At 36.9% G+C, this 23,292-nt stretch overlaps 1 protein-coding gene across 4 annotated transcripts in view; it reads right to left on the bottom strand.

The window, feature by feature from the left end:
- Ehbp1 (Eps15 homology domain containing protein-binding protein 1) overlaps window positions 1-23,292 on the bottom strand; it is a 524,539-nt gene that overhangs the window by 459,662 nt on the left and 41,585 nt on the right. For all 4 annotated transcript variants that reach the window (XM_090376583.1, XM_090376585.1, XM_090376584.1 and 1 more), the window contains exons 2-3: window positions 11,636-11,887; window positions 8,637-8,694 (exon numbers count right to left, since the gene is read on the bottom strand). In XM_090376583.1, the coding sequence (XP_090232709.1) occupies window positions 8,637-8,694; window positions 11,636-11,739 (162 nt within the window). In that variant the 5' untranslated portion in view covers window positions 11,740-11,887. The remainder of the gene's footprint in view (window positions 1-8,636; window positions 8,695-11,635; window positions 11,888-23,292) is intronic.

Raw genomic sequence — 23,292 nt, 5'->3', positions numbered from 1 at the left:
GCAACCCACACACTCGAAGTCCCTCCTCACAAGGATGCCCCCCGCCGATCCCACGAGGCGAGCCACCCATCCCCGCACCCCCTCAAGAAGCTCGACGTTCCCCCCGAGGTGCGGTCCCCACAACCGAACACAGCACTCCAAGCGTGGTCCAACACAAGCCCTACACAATGGGACCATCATGTCCCCATCTCCACCCGCAAAAGTTCGACAGATCATCGACAGGACACCACGGGTCCTCCCCACAACCCGCCCACAAGATATAAGACAAGACTGAGTTTTAGAAGGATTGAAATCAACTAAGTTGTCTTTGCCCCACTGGAGAATTACCTGGAGATCAGCATTTAAGGGATTGGTAGCGAATATTCAAGAAGTTGAAGCTGATTGAGCAGGGCAAGGTTTCTCAAAATGGAAAGTGGAATGCAATGTGCTATTATTGTCAAAACTATGGATAGGATTTCCAGTCAATGGAAGAAGGTCATTTAATATACAAGAGGAAAAGAGTGGGAGAAAAAAACTGAACCTTGGGGGACACCAGCATTAGTGGAAAAGTTAGAAGACAGAGAGCCATCTACCATCACCCTCAGTGAGCGATCAGAGAAAACACTGGATAATCAATTACAAAAAACAGTTGGCAAACCATAAGATGGAAGCTTGTTTAGAAGACTTTTATGCCAAACACGATCGAAAGCCTTTGAGATGTCAAGAGCAACTGCTTGTGTTTCACTGAACTTTTCCAATGAATTTGTCCATAAATGGGTAACATATGCCAGAATATCATCAGTGGATCGACACTGACGGAATCCATACTGGCGATCATTGATCAGACGGAAGGATTCAAGGTAGTTTAAGAGTTGGCAGTTAATTGATTTCTCCATCACTTTAGAAAAAGTAGAAGTAATTGCAATGGGACGATAACTGGATGGGAGGGATTTGTCAAGTTTTTAGGAACTGGCTGGATATGAGCCAAGCAGAGGTAAAAACACCTTTGGAACACGAAAGTGAAAAAAGGCGGCAAAGAACAGGAGTATGTTCAGGAGCACAAGTTTTGAGAACAAGTGGAGAAATACCATCAGGACCTGGAGTTTTCTTAGCATCAATATTCGTCATAATCCTTCTGACATCCTTTTAACGGAAGACCAATGAAGGCATTGAATGGATCGTGTTGGGAATGGTGAGAGGTGTTTTACCAAGATCATTAATATATCAGTTGGAAGTAAAATGAGATGATAGTAGGTCAGCTTTATCCTTGGCTGAAGTAACAACAGAACCATCTGGTTTTGAAGAGGTGGGAGCAGAGATGAGCAAAAGTTGCAGCCAATAGCTTTGGCAAGAATCTAGAATGCTCAGCTACCATTAGGGCAAGAAGCAAGTTTTCTGCTCATAGCCTGTTCAAAATCTAGTTTGGACTGATTAATAACTGCTTTACAATTGTTGTGAGCTTTGGTGTAGGCAGAAAATGAAACTAAAGAATTGGAAAGAAGCCAATTACGATATGCAACATTCTTCTCTTGAATAGCTTTAGCACCTTTATTGGAAAAACCAAGGTTTAGATTAATGTCGAGATTGTAAAGTGGAGTGTGGGATAACGGATTCCATTCCTACAAGAATAATTTCACTGACACGATCTGAGCAAATGTTGACATTAGAAGTTTTGAAACAGTAATTTGACCGAGGAAAAGAAGAAAAGAAATCTCGCAGGTCTTCCCATTTTGGATTCTTGTAATTCCAAACAACAAGAGGCTGGGAATAGCCATGAGATAAAGGTGCCATTGGAGAAGAAACAATCACAAAGTTGTGATCTGAGGTGCCTAAAGGACCACTCACTTCGACCATGTACTTAGGATCGTTTGTGAGAAAAAGATCAAGCATGTTGGCTGTATGGTTAGAATTGTTCAGTATTCTTGTAGGTAAATGAACAATCTGTGCAAGGTCATTAGTAATTGCAAAAGCCTCAGCATCTCGACCAGCTGTGTCAGTGTGACTAGAAAACAGAAGCCAGATGGAGTTGTGAACATTAAAATCATCAAGTAAATTACCCCACTGTTAGGAAAGTTGGATGGGAGAAAGTCAAGTTGCAAAGAGAGGAAGTCAAAGAGCTCCAAGTGATTAGGGGTGTTAGGAGAACAGTAGAGACAACAGATGAATTTGACAGAACGAGGTAGAGAGATTTTTAGATCTTTTTGCAGATCATCATCATCAGCCATTTTCAATCCACTGCAGGATGAAGGCCTCTCCAGCAACTTTCCAGTTTCTTCTGTTTTGAGCACTGGCCATCCATTTACTACCCACAAACTCATGAATTTTATCTATCCATCTCCGCCTTTGTCTTCCAGGTTTTCTTCTAGCTCCTCTTGGATACCATTCTGTTATTTTCTTAGTCCATTTGTCATCATGTCTTCGAGCTATGTGTCCTGCCCAAGACCATTTTAGTTCTTTAGTTTTGATAAGAATGTCCTTTACTTGTGTTTGTTGTCTAATCCATGTGTTTCGCTTCTTATCTAACAGTCTGATTCCCAATATGATTCGTTCCACGCTGTGTAGTTCTCAGCTTCTCTTCCATTCTTTTGGTGAGTGCCCAAGTTTCACTTCCATAAGTCATGGTGGGGAGTATACATTGGTTCATTATTTTACGTTTCAGACAAACTGGGATATTGCTCTTCAGTATGTGACTATATTTCCTGAATGCTATCCATCCAAAATTTATTCTTCTCTTGACTTCCAGCCATTTATCATTATTACAGCTAATGACTTGTCCCAGATAAGTATATGACTCTGCCTTTTCAATTACTGCTCCTTCAATCATTATTTCCCTTTCTGTGGCATACTTGTTCATCATTACTTTTGTTTTAGCCATATTCATCTTTAGTCCAAAATCCTTACTAGCTGTGCATAACTGATTAAGATTTTCCTCTAATTCGTTGGGATCGTGGCTAATGACCACAATGTCATCTGCAAATCGTAAATGGTTTAGGTACTCTACGTTCACATTGACTCCTTTCTGCGACCAGTCTAATCTTCTGAAAGCTTCCTCAAGGGCAGCAGTAAACAGCTTCGGAGATATTGTGTCTCCTTGTCGAACTCCATTCTCAATTTTAAATTTCCTACTGTCTTTGTCTAGTCTAATAAAGGAGGTAGCACTGTCATATATTTTCTTCAAAATCCTAATATATGGAGTATCAATGCCTTGTCTTTCCAGTGCCTGAAACATTGCCTTATGCTGTATGGAGTCAAATGCCTTTTCATAATCCACAAATGCCAGGCATAATGGTGTTTTATATTCATTTGCTTTCTCCATTAGCTGTGATATTACATGAAGGTGATCCATAGTTGAGAATCCTGTCCTAAAGCCAGCTTGCTCTTTCGGTTGATTCTCATCAAGTATTCTTTCTAATCTGTTAGTAATGACCCTTGTGAACAACTTGTAGATGTGTGATAGCAAGCTAATTGGTCTATAATTTCCAATTTCTGATTTATCTCCTTTCTTATGCAGCAAAACTATGATTGCATTATTCCACTGCTTAGGCATCACACCTTTTCTAATGCACTTTGTGAAGAGCCTTGCCAGTTTTTGTGTTATGTCTCTTCCTCCCAATTTTAACAACTCTACAGTAACTTCATCTTCCCCCGGGGCTTTCCGATTCTTCATTTTCTTCAATGCATGTTCTACCTCATCAGGAAGAATATCGGGTATGTCGTATGTGTTGCTACTTTGCAATCCATCTTCCCCACTGCTGGTATCATTCCCTCGCTCCTTGTATAATTCTCTATAGTAGTCTTCTGCTATTTGAATTATGCCTTCTCTGCTGTTTATAAGTACACCATCGCTATTCTTCAGTTTCAGTATCATTTGTCTTTCTGTATTACTGCTCATGGCTGCTGATTTAAATCCTTTGTTTTCCCTTAATGCTTGTTCTACTTTTCTTGTGTTAAATCTTCTTATGTCCTCTCTGAGTCTCTTTCTAATGGCTTTGCATAACTCAGTATACTCAATTTTCTCCCTGTCAGTGTTTTTCTTGCTCTTCATTTGTCGTCTTTGGTTCATCATGACAAGTGTTTCTTGACTAATTTTTTCTTCTTTGGATTTCTGTTTCCCTATAGGTTTCTTGGGCTTTATCACTTTCAGAAAGTTGTAATATTCCTAGTCGATATCTTGGTCCTGAGCAGTCTGCAGAAGCTCAAACTTGTTCTTAAGTTCCAGTACATACTGCTTTTTCTCCTCCTCTGTTATTTCAAAGACCTTTGTATTATTTACTCGAGTCAGTTTTTTCCTTTCCTTTCCTACATCTATATCAAGTGTACATCTTACCATTCTGTGATCACTTCCAACATTTACCTTATTCAGGACAGTAACATCATTCACAATATATCTTCTGTTAGTGAGGATGAAGTCGATTTCATTAGTAGTTAATCCATTTGGACTCTTCCATGTCCACTTTCTGTTCACCCTTTTCTTGAAAAAAATGTTCATTACTGACAATCCTTGAGATTCTGCAAATTCCACAAGTCTTTCACCTCTTTCATTTCTTTCACCAATTCCAAATTTTCCCATTGTTCCCCTTTCTGCGCTGTTTTGTCTTTTTCCAACCTTAGCATTGAAGTCTCCCATAATAATAGTGTAGTGGGTTTTCTGCTCATCTAGAAGATTCTCAATTTCGGTATACATTTCTTCAACCTCTTCATCATCATGGCTCGATGTTGATGCATAAATCATTATAATCTTTAGCTTGTATCTCTTAGAAATCTTGAGTATTAGTCTTGACACTCTTGGTGATGTACTTTTGAATTCCAAAATGTTGTTTTTAAAATCTTTATGGACCAGAAACCCAACTCCACCTTCACTCCTTTCACTGTTTCCATTGGTGTACAGCAGATTTCCACTTGATAAACTTATAAGTGATTCATTTCTTCTTCTTGTTTCAGCCAAACCGATGATATTCCAATTCACAATTTCCAATCCTTTTCCAGCTCTAATATCCTGTCTTCACCGATGAGTGTTCTTAAGCTTACTCTATTAGTTTGACAATTCATGGTGTATTTAATAGTAAGAAAAAATGGGGGGGGGGGGGGGAATGCTATATGAAGTAATGAAATTTTTGGATATGGCATACACATGGTAAGAATATACCCAGATCCTTGACATAACATGGCCTTGAAAATATTCCCGCATACACACTACTCAGACTCCCTCCAGTCACTATCTGGCAGAATAGAAGTAGCAAGATTATACACTAGCTGATCCGGAAGCTTCCTAAAGAGTTACCAATAGGTTCAATCCGGTGTACTAACTAGCGGCTGGCCTGTGAACACCATTTTAGAGCTGTAACCTCGAAATGCAAGGAAAATTGGATCTCGCCATGATGTCCATCATAACCTCAAAAGTCACCAATCATACTGCATGATGGAAGAGATGGGGAAGGGTTGACCGGAACTTAGCTCTGGAGACTAAATATAGGTTCTACCACTTCAAGCCTCCAATAAGGAAATTGGTGGTATTGCTCCAGTTGATGAGAGTCATCTACCACCTAGTATTGCCTAGTAACGCAGAGGGGCATCATTCTCCATGTGGTGTGGGCACCATACCTCGACCCCTGCTTACGTTGGTTAAAATCTGGGTGGTCACCCACAGTGTGCTTGTGCATGGGGGTTATTATTATTGTTTTCATTATTATAATTAGTCAAATGGTGTAAGGAAGCACGAGGCTTTTGCTGCACCAGCCAAAAATAATTTGAGTTAAACTGAGAGAGAGAGAAAGAACCAGGATTACTAACAGTCATCAATAAGCTTGCTTCCTTGCATCATTTTCCACCACTAACAGTGTCATTGTGAGTTTCATCAGTATTGCATCTGCACCTCAAATAAAGAAATATGCTGTCATTTATCTGAAATGCTTCCCATTACCCATATGACCATTCCAGTGCTTCCAGGCACTTCACTGGTGGACAAGTAAACAAGTAATACAGTTATTGTAAATTGTTGATTACCCTGTGATGAAATATTTACACATTATGAGAGATATAAAGTGCATCAAACATTTAAAATTTAAGTAAATAGTAAATTCAGGACAAAAGGTTCAAACACACACATCTCTAAAAAATTACTGTACAAGGATTGGCAAAAGCCACAAATGTAGCCAATAGCAAATTAAAAGATTGATCCGATTAATAGACCTAACCAACTTACACTAATTTCATGTTAAGATTATATTCTCTTAACACGAAGTAAGTTGTTTAACTTTATTAACTGAACCAACCTCTTGTAAAATACACTAAAGAAAACCCATTAGGAGAGGGTCAAAACTTGTGGCACCCTCTATTAAAATTAATGTCAGTTTGAACAGAATAATAAGTACCTTCTGACTGAGGTAGTACAGTGTTTCCTTTTTTTTTTGCAGCTATAAGATATCCACAAAAATCAACTCCTTCTGACCACAAATATAGGTCAAAATTTCCTGAGTTGATTGTAAATTTTTTCCTCTCTACATGCAACTTGAATGGGCAAGTAAATCTGATGCTTTATTATGGGAGATTAACTGATCACTTAGTGAATGGATATCATGATTGGCAACTCAACCTGTAGGTTAAGTTTTATGAATAAACTTTATTGTTGTTATTTGTATCAACATATCACATAGAATAACAAAGGGCATGAACATTCTTGATCTGGTTACTGTCCAAATTACATCATAAATATGAGACAGAATCTTTCAGTCATGAATGACTATAATGTCTTAAAGTGAATAATGACAAATGAGATTTGGTCAGTCAACAGATAAGGGTAAGAGTTTAAATTTCAAGAAAGGGGATTACTGTGGACTGTGGAGGTTCTTGGACTCGATCAGTTGTAAAGAAACATATGAGTGAGAGCACAGTTGAATTATGGGGTAATTCAAGAGATTCATCATTGAAGTCACTAATGCAAAATATTTCATTAAGAAGCTACCACGTAAGGAGGATGTCAAGATGGATGAAAAAGGATTTAGTGAGATTGGAAGAACAAAAAAAAAAAAGCAGCATGGCAAGAGTGACATGCAGCACAGATTGATATAATAATTATAAGATGATTTGTAACAAGACTGCACGGGGGATTAAGCAGGTAAAGTCAAATTAATAAAAAACATTAGCCAAAAGAATCCAAAGATGATGACATGGAATTTTATTCATATGAAAAAATAAAGAGGAAAAGAATATACTAGAGGACTTTTGTTTGATGAAAATATTGGAAGAATCTTAAAAAATTTGGATGTTGTTGGAGTAAAAGATACTTTGTATCAATCTCAAAAGCAGAAAGTCCCTATTGGGTTGGGAGGATATTTTGCTAATATACTTGTTCACTGTAATATAGGTGATATTATATGAGGGAGTCTAACAAAACAACTGCTGAGTGCGAAAGTGGGTAATGCCACAGGTAAAAATGTTATTTCACAGGTCAAAAAAAGGTTGCAAAAGATCATGTGTAGGGTCAATAATGAATACATAATTAGGTTCAGGAGTAATTTCTTTAGACTGGAGGATTGTCAATGTCTCACCAATACACATGGGGGGGGGGTAAGGATCAACTGAGTAACTACAGCCAGGTTAATTTAAGACCTCAGTGGCAGGGAAGGTCACAGAGGCAAGCCGACCATATAATACATTGGGGTAACTGAAGTTCAAGAACTGAACACAGCTCTTTGACACATAGTCCAGCTCTCAAAGAAGTATGAACCACAAAAATCCATACCTGAAAATATTTTACTTAACAGCAAATAAAAAACTTTCATGAGTGGCAACCAAATATCTGATGACTTTAATACCAGCCAGAATTGTTAAAGAAATCTGTATGCTGTTTTTATCTTTTATTCATACAGAAATATATAGACATCTGTGTCTTTCTGTAGCTTTCTAAAAATTCTCAGAAGCAATTAGTGCCTTTTATTCATGTAATGTTTCACCGTTGTTTTTTTCCAAAATAAACTATTACTCTACTTTTTATACAGTCCTTAATGAGGACTGTATATTGTATTATAGCATTTACAGCATCATTAAGTTGTAGCAGTTTCTATAACAGCTGATACAGTAGCCACAGTATTACAGTAGGTTTCAGAAATCTAGAATTTTCAAAAATCTGGCAAGAATTAAGTACCAATGTTAGCAAATTTATGAGGTTCTATTGTCTACAAAATTAACCTTTGAAATTGAATATTTCTTTGTATGTGTTGCTTATTATTAACAAGTATCTCTAGCCACGAAGTTCTAAACTCTCTCAATCTACAAAATAAGATGGAGCCTTTCAGTGATGCCTTTAGATAGCCACTCATTAGGAAGGGTCTGGGTTCAAATTTCACTGGAAACTAGAGAAATGTTTACACACTCACAAAAAAAAAAGAAAAAAACTTCTGTCTACTAGCATCCTAAGACAGGAATATTATGCCCATTGTGGTCAATGTGACAAGAAGCTTCAAACCCAACCAACCTTTAGAGAAATGTTTAAAAATTATAAATTTCAGATATCAAAACAACAATAATAGAACAACTAAATTTTGGTTGCTTTTTCTTATTATCTCAAAGAAATCTAAAGAAATGTCTAAAGATAATCAATTTCAGAGATGATAAGTCAATAGCAATAATAGAAAACAACTAAATTTTAGTTACTGTACCTGAGTTGAATATCTTCTAGTTCTTCTAGTCCACACAACACACAGTTTTCTGGGCTGCCTATAATAAGACATTTTGGTGAACTCCATTTATTAAAAAGATTAATTTTGAGAAAAAATATTGCAGTATCTTAGTTTACTGAAGGCATAAATATAATCTAAATACTAGAGGACAAAAAAATTGCTTTTCTTAAAAGATACCATCAAAGATGTTAATTAAAGGACAATGGGATCGAATCATAAAGCATATTTTAAGTTAATTGTATACCTGAGTTATTCAACCTCAAGGGGAAATGAGCAACTTGGAGTCATCTACTATAATCCACAATGAATCACAATACTACATCATACTAAAGCATTTAAATGCAGTGTATTTGAATTTTAATTTCATTGAGACAACATATAAATCAGTTTTCACAAAGCAATCTAAAACTTTAATTTCCATAAGGAAAATAAATACAAATCATTTCACTCAGCAAATACTAAAACCAGCATTACATATACAAAGGTTACAGGATCAAAGGTCACAGGATCTTTTACATTAGTAGTTTTTAATAAAGTCTTTTGCCCAGTATTATTAAAATTATATTGTAACCACACAAGAGAATTTGAACAGCCTTCAATCACAGTGAACTAATTTTCGGTAAACTATATTCTAATACTAGGTCCTAGTATAAGAACATTATCATCCAAGAAATGAATTCAGGGACTGTAGTACCTCTAAAATGTTGCAGAAGCTATCTTCATCAATGATACTATTGAAGGCATATTAACTTTAATGCCTAAGTTTGCTGGCAATACAAAGTTGATAGGGTGGTTAATGACAGTAATTTATACAGGTCTTGTTGAGCCTAAGAACTCCAATAATGTCTGGATAACATACAAGTTTGTGAATAGTAGCATTTTTAGCTATTTTAGCACTCTAAAATAGCTAAAAATGGCATTGTTTTCGTTATATCTTATAGTGTGAATACCTTCACAATAAGTTGCCATGATATTGCACTACCTCGAATAAGTAATGAATAAGATTATTGTTACTTATTCTCAGCGGATACCACTGTTTCAGAGCTATTTGGCCCATCTTTGGCGGGTGGTTAAGTACCCTGGTGATGCAATGATGGCAATTCAGTTATGAAGTATAACTCCGCAATATGAGAGATGCCTGATGGTGTATAAAGTAAATCAGATTAAAACATTTTTACCTATCTCTAGCTTCGTTACTTCATAGTATGCTTGCATGATGAATGTATTCATTTTGATAATCCACTTCATGTGATTGCTTCTTCCTTCCTGGGTGGTCACTACTCCTGGTACATACTGGTACAAGAAATTCAGCTGCATGTACACACATACAGTGGAGCAGTTCACTCAGACAGTTCACCCAGTACTCCTCGGGATCATATAATGGACCAATACTGACCTAGAGAAAATTATGAAATAGACCAGGATAATGATGACCGAGAACTGTCAAACCATGTGATAGCCATCAAGAGTCTGACAAAAGCACTGAAAGAATGAGGGAGCTTTTAACAGGCCTCACTGAAAAACAGAAGAATGTGATTAAGAACCTGCAGGAGTACTTACAAGAAAACCAGGACCAATCCAAGCCATAAGAAAGATAGGCAAATAGCACACGACACTCAATCTCAACAAGGAGATCACACTTACAAAGACAAAAGAAACAAAGACAGAAAGACAGGCAAAGAACACACTCCACAGTAGACATTCAATGAATCCATCAAGACTACATATATAAGGTGGCTTTGAATGGTTGGTTCTCAAGAAGAAGGCTCTTCCCCAAGACCGAAGGATTCATGCCTGCCATCATTCAGGTAATCAACACTAGGAACTAAAGGACATTGCCAAGGACCTGTAGTGACTGACAGGTGACCCACGTCAATGATGCCACCTGGCCCAGAAACAGTCTAGCACACCACCACAGGATGCAGAGTTATCACCCAGATAGATTATACTCACAGACACAACCAGGGGGATAGGATAAAAGATCAGAAGACAGCACAAAAATACCAGCTGATCAAAAAGTTTATTGTATTACAAGTATGAACCCTCAGGCCATACTAGATGCAATGCGCCTCAGTAGCCAGGTGGGAAGGAGCAGCAGTGCATACCACACGCTTCTTGATTAGACCGGTGTTCGAGCCTGTCACCACCAAATACGGAGGATGCGGAAAGGTCAGGGAATGACCACCGCATATCCCGGAGCAATATGGTCTTAGTTGCTAATGCTCCTAAAAACCAAATAACAAACAAACAACAACTAGATGCAACTACCCACAAACTCTAATGGGACCATGCCATAATAACAGACAAGACGATCCTGCACAACAGACCAGACATAAGCCTCATTCATTGACATGGCATTGCCTAACACAAGCAACCTCCAGAAAACGTACAAGGAAAAGATTAAGAAAGTACACAGAGTTAGACGGGAAGTCAAAGAAATGTGGCATATGGAACAATTAATGGCTATCCCAATAACTGTGTAAACCACCAGCATGGTGCCACACAGCCTCCATAAGAACCCTGCAGCAACAGGCCTCACAGAAAACACTTACATAGAGCTCAGAAACTGACGATCCTGAACACCTGCAAAATAGTCAGAGAGTTCCTTGACCAATAATAGTAATCAGGCATAACATTCATCCCATGTACCTGGTACCAGTATCTATTCTGGAATGGGGAGGGGGAACCCATTAAGAGAAAAGAGAGATAATAATTTTTTAAATGGGGACCACATAGGCCCATTATTTCCAATGCTGAAAATTGTTTTGTTTTGAAGATAGTAGAAAATGCAAAATATTATCCATCCCTTATGTGATGCATTTCTAGATGGAAATGATATAACAAACAGTTAACAGCAAAAAATAAAACTTGCACTTCTTCAGTGTTGAATTTTTTTTATTATGTATTAAAATCTGATGAAAACAATTCTCACAAATGTTTTACAACTATAAAAGGGGAAAAAAAAATTAAGTCCTTACCATTTTGGGGTGCCTTCTACCATCAATTCATGGTATGAAGCTATAAACTGGAATTTGGCAGCCTTCTTATTCACATGTTGCAGCCTCTTCCATACAGAACTCATCACGGTTAGTCATTTACTGTAAACAAGTACTTTTTACAAATAAATACCACATGTCTGAATGGAATTACTTATGCATGCCATTTAATGAAGAGTCATACAGAGGAGGGAATGAACAACATTCTGCTGTTATAAGAATATAATACATGACCTAGGAAGATTATAAATTAAAAAATACTTTTTAAATTAAGGAAATATGTAAAAATTCTATTATTTTTAAATATTATTATACAAATCGAAATATCAGCATTCATATTAATTAGAACACAAGTGACAAATTCACTAATAAAATTCTCTTCAAATATTTCTCGAAATTAGATGGCTTAATGATACCTATCATATTTACCTGAGAAGGATTTAATTGAAAACCAAAATACATAAATTAGTCAAAAACAATGTTTCTTGTGACACTACCTTCTTAAAATCTGCTGCTAATGCCAAGTGTATACATTACTCTATCTGCTGAGTAATGTATACATTACTCTATCTACATTACTCTAACCTCATTTCCATGAGGTTATCCTTAAGCAGACATTATATAAGACTGTCAGTTACCTGTAATCATGTATTGTCTGTAATTGTCTCTGTAATCAAGACTATAATACATTCCACAATTCATTTTTTTAAGAAGGAGTAAAGTCAGCAGAAATTTACAATAGAATTTTTAGTTCAGTATAGTAAAGTGGACATGTCTCAATAGCAAGTAAATTAAAATACTGCATCAAGTGTTGAAGATTCTTTATGCTCTTGGCCACAAGTTCCCAAAGTGTGGTGTTCTCTATGGGGATCTGTTATTATTATTATTATGATTAGCCATAGGGTGCAAGGAAGCCTGAGGCTTATGCTGCACCGGCCAAAAAAAAAATTCCGAGTTACCTTGAGAGAGAGAGAAAAGTAGAAAGGAATCACCAAGAAAGAGAAGAATGATGATATCTAGCTCAGGACCCTGGGAGTGCCAAGCCCATACTCACCAGATGTGAGCCATACGCCCCAGTTTTTTAACATTTATATTAATGAATAACATTCAACATTTTTAACATTTACATTAATGAATAACATTCAACATTTTTAACATTTACATTAATAAATAACATTCAACATTTTTAACATTTACATTAATTTACAAAATACAGTTTAGCATAATATAGTCACACATTTTATCTATGGAGATTAAATCTGTGACTGCATTTTGCTAAACTGCCATAAAACAGGAAATGCACAATAGCAGTGGGAGTATATTTCTATGTACCCACAAGTTATAATGACAGATACATTCCTTAAAAAAAAATTAGTAAATTTTAAACATTTACATGTTGAATGTTTATATTCAACAAAATGTAAATTTTGTTGAATATAAACATAACAGTTGTTAGGGCAATTACCTGTTTTGTATATCATCATCATCATCAGCCATTATCAATCCACTACAGGTGAAGTGCCTGTCCAGCAACTTTCCAGTTCCTTCTGTTTTGTGCAATGGCCATCCATTTACTACCCACAAACTCATGAATTTCATCTATATATCTCTGTTGTTGTCTTCCAGCTCCTCTTGAGTGCCATTCTGTTATTCTCTTAATCCATCTGTCATCACGTCTTCAAGCTATGTGTCCTGCCCAAGACCATTTTAGTTCTTTAGTTTTGATAAGAATGTCCTTTACTTGAATTTTCTGCCTAATCCATGTATTTCTCTTCTTATCTAACAGTCTGATTCCCAATATAATTCATTCCATTCTTAGCTGTGTCATTCTGAGCTTTTCTCCATTCTTTTGGTGAGTTCCCAAGTTTCATTTCCATAAATCACGGGAGTAGTATACATTGGTTCATTATTTTACATTTCAGACAAATCGGGATATTGCTCCTCAGTATGTGACTATATTTCCTGAATGCTATCCATCCAAAATTTATTCTTCTCTTGACTTCCAGCCATTTGTCATTATTACAGCTGATGACTTGTCCCAGATAAGTGTATAGTGTGTTTAAGGTCTAACGACACCAGGGGTTCCCCCCATCTCCACATAGTTTACATTGTCGTGTGATACAGTACACTGTACAGGCCAGAGATTTAAAAGTGTATGGATATTGTGGTGCGTAGTGTCGTGTTGTCCCAGATATGTATATGACTCCACCTTTTCAATTAGTGCTCCTTCAATCATTATAGCCCTTTTTCAATCATTATAGCATACTTGTTCATCATTACTTTTGTTTTAGCCTATTCATCTTTAGTCCAAAATCCTTACTAACTCTGCATAACCGATCAAGATTTTCCTCTTAATTCTTTGGGATCGTGGCTTATGACCACAATGTCATCTGAAAATCGTAAATGGTTTAAGTACTCTCCATTCACACTGACTCCTTTCTGCGACACCAGTCTAATCTTCTGAAAGCTTCCTCAAAGGCAGCAGTAAACGACTTTGGAGATATTGTGTCTCCTTGTCGAACTCCTTTCTCGATTTTAAATTTCCAACTGTCTTTGTCTAGTCTAAGGAGGTAGTGTTCCCATATATTTTCTTCAAAATCATAATATATGGGGTATCTATGCCTTGTCTTTACAGTGCCCGAAACATTGCCTTATGCTGTATGGATTCAAATGCCTTTTCATAATCCACAAATGCCAGGCATAATGGTGTTTTATATTCATTTGCTTTCTCCATTAGCTGTGACATTATGTGAAGGTGATTCATAATTGAGAATCCTGTCCAAAAGTCAGCTTGCTCTTTTGGTTGATTCTCATCAAGTATTTTTTCTAATCTGTTAGTAATGACCCTTGTGAATAACTTGTAGATGTAGGATAACAAGCTAATTGGTCTATAATTTCCAATTTCTGATTTATCTCCTTTCTTATGCAGCAAAACTATGGTTGCATTATTCCACTCCTTAGGCATCACACCTTATCTAATGCATTTTGGAAAGAGTCTTGCCAGTTTTGTGCCATGTCTCTTCTTCCCAATTTGTACAACTCTACAGTATTTTTACAGTAACTTCATCTTCCCCCGGGGCTTTCCGATTCTTCATTTTCTTCCAAGCATGTTCTAACTCATCAGGAAGGATATTGGGTATGTCGTATGTGTTACTAATTTGTGATCCATCTTCCCCACTGCTGGCATCATTCCCTCGCTCCTTATATAATTCTCTATAGTAGTCTTCTGCTATTTGAATTATGCCATAACAGGGCTTACCATCGAGAAGGTGTGCATGAGTGGATTTTAGGGAGCCAGGCCAACCGGACTTCTCCTAAATCTTCTGTAATAGAGAGATATTGGATCCATCAGTGTTTTAGGCTGAGTGTCTGATAACACACAGGATACCTTTTTCCCCTCTAAGCCCCGATGATGGTATATCAAGCTTAATGTACAAGTTTCCAGACGATACGAAGGTTGACAAGGTTGTTAAGGACACTAATGACAGTACGCTGCTGCGACAGGATCTAGAAAAGTTAAGCAGATGGGCTGAGATGTGGCAAATGAAGTTTAACATTGACAAATGTAACGTACTACATATGGGAAGCAGCAACCCCAGAGTGACGTATCAACTCAGTGTAGTACCACAGACAGTGGTAGAGAACGAAAAGGACCTGGGGGTAATTGTGCAGGCAGATATGAAGTTTTCTGAGCAGTGCAGATGGTCTGCAAGAATAGCTCATAGTGTCTTGTCAATGATATACAGGAATTTTTATAGCAGGGATAAGGAGGTGATTATCCCCTTATATAATGCAATGATCAGGCCACACCTTGAGCACTGCATACAGGTCTGTAGGCCTAATTTTAAGAAGGATGTAGAGCTGTTGGAACGAGTACAGAGAAGGGCAACAAGATCAGTGAATGGAACAAAGGGTTGCTCTTACAAAGAAAGGCTTAAATTTTGCAAATTACAGTGTCTGGAGACTAGGCACCTGCAAGGTGATCTGATTGAGGTGTATAAAGCCTTAAATGGTTTGAGCATGCCCAGTGCTGATGGGATTCTTCCTCTTGCTCAGAATAATCATTTGAGAGGGCATAAATTCAAATTGAGGAAAGACAGATGTAGGATAGATGTGCAGAAGTTTGTCTTTAGCCAGCGGGTGGTTGGGTGGTGGAACAGACTTCCATCCTTTGTTGTGGAAGTTGATCACTTAAATAAATTTAAGATAAATTTAAGGCTGAGCTGGACGGGTACTTGGAACGAACGAAGGGCTGAAATGGGAGTGGTTTTTTTTTTTTTTTTTTTGGCTGATGCTGCATAAGCTTGCTTTCTTGCATTATATGCCTCTACTAATGCTAATGCGTTAAAATGGTGTTCGCAGGCTGGCCGCTAGTTAGTACACCAGACTGACCAGCAGCTTTCTCAGGCTTCTAGACTCCATTGAGAAGAGGGCAGTTAGGTTAATTAATGACTCATCTCTAACAGGGTCTCTCCGCTCACTGTCTCATATATGGTACTGTTTCTGCTGCATGCCTTTTCTACAGATACTTCCATGGGCACTGTTCTTCATTGTGCTTCTATAATTCCCACTCTCTCTTTCAAAACAGTCTGAACACGTGCTGCCACCAGCCAACATCCATTTACTGTCCAACTTCAAACCCACAGAACTAACTTTTCATCTTCCTCGTTTGTTCATTCAACTGCCATTTTCTGGAACAACCTTCCTTCATATGTGTTTCCTGAAAATTACAGTGTACAGAAGTTCAAGTTTGATGTCAACAAATATCTTCTTTCATCTTCTCAACCTCCAACCTAAGCATGGTACTAAGTACTATAGGTCCTAATACTTCTTGTGTTTGGGGTTTTCATAAAAAAATAAAATAAAATAAATCATGAAATGTCCTTAAGTGAAATATCATTAACTAGGTATACCTTTACATGATTTGCTTAGTGTACAATTAAACTAGCTTTTACATAAAACTTTCAGTTTTCATTTGAAAACTACAAGTTATACAAAAACATTGCACATTAATTATGCCATCTTTACACATAGGCCCACCCAACACATCGCCGCCTCCGTAGCCAGGTGGGAAGGCACAGCAGTGTCAAGTAATCAAGCGTAGCACACGCTTCTTGATTAGACCGGGGTTCGAGCCCGTTACCACCAAATACGGAGGATGCGGAAAGGTCAGGGAATAACCACCGCATATCCCAGAGCAATATGGCCTTAGTTGCTAATGCTCCTAAAAACCAAATAACAAACAACAACCCAACACATGCCCAATTCTCCAAAAATAGATATTTTAGTTAGCAGTTAAGCAGGCTTGTCTAGCAATCGCATGAAGGGCACATTGTTTGATGTTCCACTTAGTTGAGAATATGCATTTTCAGAGATCAAAATAAGAAATTGTTTCTAAAACATTATGCCTGTCTTCCCACCACCCAGATGAATGAAATCCTTAAATTCATTTACAGGTATACAGTTTTAAAACATCAATTTTTATAAAAATTACTGTGATTATCATTAGAAATAGAAATATTTGTAAATAAATAACATTAATAAATAAATAACATTAATAAATAAATAACAAAAATATAATAAAAATTTAAATAATAATTGAAATTTTTAAAAAATGCATACAAGCATTAGAACTCTATACAAAGTTATAAATATTAATTACAAAAAAAGGGGGATCCCTCAAAGTTTCTGAGCAGGGAGGGATCCCCTCCAGTGGGATAAACACTGATCTGAATGCTTATTAATGTAGCCATCTGTCAACCCATCAGTATAGCACTCTGGAGTAGCAGCAAATAGAATCTTAGTATTCCATTCACTCACTGCTCCAGTATCTCAATATTCTCTCAAATATTTCAGTTTACTATGAAGCTTGAGTGTAGTTGATCCATGCCATTTCTGGGTGTCATGGTTTACTGCAATGGCCCATTTTCAAGCTAGTCTAGAGATAACAAATGTGTGGGTAAGCCAGTTTACAAACTATGGTTCCTAATATTTATTATAAGATACAGATATAATCAGTGCAGAATTGGAATTTTGGGAGTACAATGTGTATACGAAGGATAGACAGGACAGGAAGGGAGGAGGGGTTATGCTGTTAGTTAAGAAACAAAATCTAAGGAAGTGCATCCAATTGATGTTGGTGAACAATGCAGTGTTGAGTCTGTTTGGTGTGAAATAAGCACTGGGAAAGGAAAAATGCATCCTTTGCCAAATCTTTGGCAAAGGATGCAAAGAAAAACAGCAAAGAGTTCTTTACTTATGTAAACTCTAGAAGGAAAGGGATGAATCAGATTGGACCACTTAACATAGATGGGCATCTACAAGTCACACAGGAGGAGTCATTCAATGAGGGGAGTGCCAGTAGTTTATCAAACACTAACAGAGAGCTAAGTGATTTTGTAATAACTGAGAGCAAAGTGGAGGGAAAATTGTTGAAGTTAAACGTAAGGAAGGCACTTGGCGTGGACGGAATCTATCCAATTATGTTAAAGGAAACAGCAAAGGAATTAAGCAAACCCTTAGCCATAATTATGAGAGCTTCCTTGGACTCAGGAGATGTCCCTATGCAAATGTATCACCAATTCACAAATGGGGTTAAAAAGGTGATAAACTGAATTGTGTTCTGGGGAAAATAATGTCACTTGTTAAAGAAGCATTGCAGGATCATCCAGACAAGACTGCAGTAATAGTTAAGACACAGCATGGGTTTGTTAAAGGGAGGTCTTGTCTGACCAATTTGATACTATGATGTGGTCACAAAGGAACTGAATGCCAAAAATAATTTTGATATCATATACTTGGATTTCAGGAAAGCTTTTGATACTGTTGCACATGAAAGCCTGCTGTACAAATTGGAGAGGTATGGCATTAAGGGTAAGTTGCTACAATGGATAAAGGGATGGTTGAGTGGGAGACGACAGAGAGTGGTAATCAATGGACACTGCTCTTTGTGGACAAATGTTGTTAGCAGAGTTCCTCAGGGTTCGGTGTTGGGCCCATTGTTGTTTTGTATATTTATCAATGATATTGATGAAGGTATATCAGGTTTAATGTCCAAGTTTGTAGTTGATACAAAAGTTGGCAGGGGTTGTTAACGACAGTAAAGACAGTATGCTACTCCAACTGGATCTAGATAAGTTGGGAAAATGGGCCAAGAAGTGGCAACTGAAGTTTAACATTGACAAATGCAAAGTATTGCATATGGGTAGTGATAACCAAAGAGAAAAGTACCAACTCTGTGGTACTACACTCAGGGAAGTGGAAAGTGAAAAAGACATGGGGGTAATTGTGCAGTCAAATATGAAGTTCGTTGAGCAGTGCAGACGGGCTGCCAAGGCAGGTCATGGAGCCTTGACAATGATATATAGGAATTTTAGCTAGCAAGGACAGGGAGGTGATTATCCCGTTATACAAAGCAATGGTCAGGTCACACCTAGACTATTGTGTACAAGTCTGGAGGCCTCATTTTAAGGAAGGATGTAGAGTTGAACAAGTACAAAGAAGGGCAACAAGATTGGTGAGAGGAACAAAAGGGTGCTCTTACCAAGAAAGGCTTATGTTCTGCAAATTGCAGTGCCTGGAGAGTAGGCACCTACAATAAAAAAGGTGATCTGATTGAGGTGTATAAGGCCTTGAATGGGTTGAACACACTGAATGCTGATGGGATTCTTCTTGCTCAGACTAAGAACCTGAGGGGGCACTGTTTCAAACTGAGAAAAGATAGTTGTAGAATAGATGTGCAGAAATTTGCCTTTAGCCAGCGGGTAGTTGATTGTGGAATAGGCTTCCATCTTTTGTCGTGGAAGCTAATAGCCTAAATAAATTTAAGGCTGAGCTGGACAGGCATTTGGAATGAATGGAGGGGTGAAATGGGAGGATTTATTTTTTTTCTCTGATGCTTGCTGCATAAGCTTGCTTTCTTGCATCATATGACTCAACTAATGCTAATCAAACACTTGTACATTACAATGCACAAAAGCTGTAGAGGCAGTTCTGGTCCAATTTCCTGAAAGATGAACAGATTATGAAGATGAGGTTAGACTTGGTTTCAATTACTTTTATTCTCTTAGGCTATTATGAATATTTCCCAGTATGCAGTGTAGTACCATATTTGGTATGTGTCCATTTCACTAAAATAGTTGGTAATATACGTATGTTTTTTTTACATCTTTATTAATTCTGCTGTGCTTTTGTGCATCTTCATCTTTCTCAGTAAAGATGGCTACTACAGTTTATAAATGAATAAAAGGTTGACATGTCCTTGGTCTTGGATTGCCATTCTCCTTTTCATATCAAGTAGAGTGGTATATATCTAGTTGTGTAATAATGTTTCTAAGCGCCTGCGTTTACGGAGAACATCCCAAACTCCAACCTAATCAACATATAATAAATTGATGGAGTGCATGTGGTAACATATGTCATAAACTTATTATATAAAATTTGATATTTATTGCCTTTGCAAAAAACATAACTTTATTTTTATTTCAATTTAATAAATCACATAAATACAAATGTGGTGAGCATGAATAATTAAAAGTTAGTAAAAATGTGCATAACTGACATCTATCATTGCTGCAATTAAAGATTCTATTCTATTCTATCAAGCTCATTATAAATAAAGGAAAGATTTATAATATGTTTAATGTTATTTTGATTAATATAAAATACAATTTCATATTAATTTATACAACCACTAGCATTCCATACAAAGTTACAAACATTAATTACAAAAACAGGATTCCTCTTCCAGTGTGATAATGGCGAAGGGAAAACAAAAGGTGCTCTTACCATAAAAAGGCTTCAGTTCTGCAAACTGCAGCATCTGGAGAGGGTATACCCGCAAGATCTAATTGAGGTGTTTAAGACCTTGAATGGACTGAGTAGTAAGCTCAATGTTAATGACGCTTGTCCTCTTGCTAAGACCACACACACACACACACACACACACACACACACACACACACACACACACACACACACGAGAATTTGAAATTGAGAAAGGATGGCTGCGTGGACATTGGCCTTCGACCAGCAGGTGGTTGATTGTTGGAACAAACTTTCATTTGGTGCTGGAGTGGGTAGTTTGAATAAATTAAAAACTAGACAAATTGTTGGAGGGAATAAATGGGGAAGGTGTCTTTTTTTTTTTTTTTTTTTGACTGATGCTGTTGAAGCTTGCCTTCTTGTATCATTTCCCACTACTAATACTATCAGTGATTAAAAAATTGACAAGTAAAGGGGGAAGGGATTTGATCCAATGTTATAAAAACTAAAGATAAAGTGCAGTTACTACTCAAGCAACAGTTCTATTCGGCTACTTTACACACACACACACGCACACAGGCGCCTCCGTAGCCAGGTGGGAAGGAGCAGCAGTGCGTAGCACACGCTTCTTGATTAGACCGGGGTTCGAGCCCGTCACCACCAAATACGGAAGATGCGGGAAGGTTAGGGAATGACCACCGCATATCCCGGAGCAATATGGCCTTAGTTGCTAATGCTCCTAAAAACCAAACAAACAAACAACAACAAACACACGCACACAAATAATACTACTGCTGTAGTGCTACCAGCACTTTATCAACTAATTTGCATATAACTCATTAAGAAATGCCATAATCGATTACTACAGTGTTGCAGATTGTAATTGACTGATTTACATATGTTTAATAAGTTAATTTATACAACTTATTATATTGTTCAATTATGCTCATCAATACGTTTACGTTAGGTAATTACTGATTCAAACATACTGTGCGAAACACATTATGTGAGATGAATATTCAATTTAAAAAAAATTACACCTTTGAATTTATATTATTTATGCAACTTAGATGGCTTATTGAGTTTCTGAAGTATAAATTGAAGCGTAGTATAAATGAGACAAAATATTTAAACCATTTCATCAAAAGCCAAGGCAAATACACTAAATAATACAGTGGACCCCCACTTTATGATTGGTTCATTTGTACGATCAAATCACCTTACAACAGACTCTCTGTTCACTATACGCACCAGTCATTGTGATCACGCTTGCGAATTGAATTTTAATTCTATTAAATGCCGATTCTGATAAGGAAAGATAGGAGGAATATTACCCTTAGCCTATAAAAGTAAAGATATAAAGCACAAATTTAATTTGTGCTTTATATCTGGACAATAACACTGTATTGCCTGCACAGGCAATACAGTGTTATTGTCCTCCCCACACCGGATGGAAAAGGCCTGGGTTCGAATCCCATCAATGAGGCAAGGAACTTTAATGGGCTTTTTTCACTCTGTGGCTGAGTTAGTCGGTCTCAGGTGTAGACAGTAAGGTTCCCCCCCCCCAAGAAATGTGGTTTTTCGTCCAGTAAAACAGGAAAATGGACCAGAGAACACAAGCAATTTACAGACACAAAACACAATGGGTAGATGTAATCAGTTATGGGTGACCCTAATAAATAATTTGTTTTTGTTTTGTCAATTAACAAAATTAAATGATACGTGAAAATCGGAAGAATATTTCCGATTTTCAAGTAGCATAAATTAATTTATATTTATATCAAAATATAAATTAATTTATGCTTACCTACACAGCTTAATTACTATTGTAATATGTACATGCTAACTAATTGATATTCGTGTTCACTGACATTTTTTTTTGTAGTAAAATTTAAAACAGTAAAAAACATATGCAATCAATAAAGGAGAACGTGGCACACAAAACTGCAACTAACATGATACACGCAAGTGAGATACGGGGTGACAAGTTTACAAAAATTTAAAAATAGCAATGAAGAGAAGATTCTGAAAATTTATTTGTTTTTTTATATGATTAAAGAGTCCATTTCACCATAATACATAAAAACCCCCAGAATTCCAGCTATTGGTATTATCGCAAATGCAATAAGATTGAGTTTACTACCCGTTTATAACTGATTGCACTAACAGAAAAGTCCAATAAACCAGAAACTGCAAATTGTTTTTATTGTTTTATGGTTGTGACCTCCAAAAATATCACAAATTTATTCTTATAACAGAACATATGATAATGATAACAGAACATATGATAATGATGAAAGTCAAGTGCATGATTTTAGTTGGTTTTCTGAAATTTAATTCTATGAAGAGGCTCATTATACTAACCAGCCTCTTTATAGAATAACCATGTTAAGAGGCACCTACTTATTTCACTTTAAGATGGGCTTGGCTTACGATTGTCTCCGGCCGGACCACGTGGTCCTTCATCTCAGCCAATAGCAGTCTTTGTAACCATGTTGCCCCGTGTTTTATTTTTGCATCCGTTAATTGAAGTGATTTTTTATGTTGTGCTTTAATCAATATATTAGTTTTAATCAATTTTTTTTAATCAGTATGTACAATTTCCATTATAAAAGTCACCTCTTAGAGACATAAATAGCTTAGTTATATAGCAAAAATTTCAACTTCCGAGGTCTTGGAACGAATTACCAAAAAACAATATGTTATTGGGTTCACATTATATTTTCACGATATGATGGTGTCTCTGGAATGGATTAATATCGTAGAGTGGGGGTTCACTGAATTACATTCTTGCAGATATTTTGGACTCAATTTTGGGTGTCTGTTATCAAAACAGCTAAAAGCATACAGCTAAATTAGGAAACTCAAAGCTGAAA

This window comes from Mastigoproctus giganteus, chromosome 6 (genome assembly GCF_048544385.1).
Source record: "Mastigoproctus giganteus isolate SK-2022 chromosome 6, ASM4854438v1, whole genome shotgun sequence".
Lineage (NCBI taxonomy): Eukaryota > Metazoa > Arthropoda > Arachnida > Uropygi > Thelyphonidae > Mastigoproctus > Mastigoproctus giganteus.
Note: the sequence above shows the minus strand (reverse complement) of the source record. Positions and strands in the feature narration are given on the sequence as shown.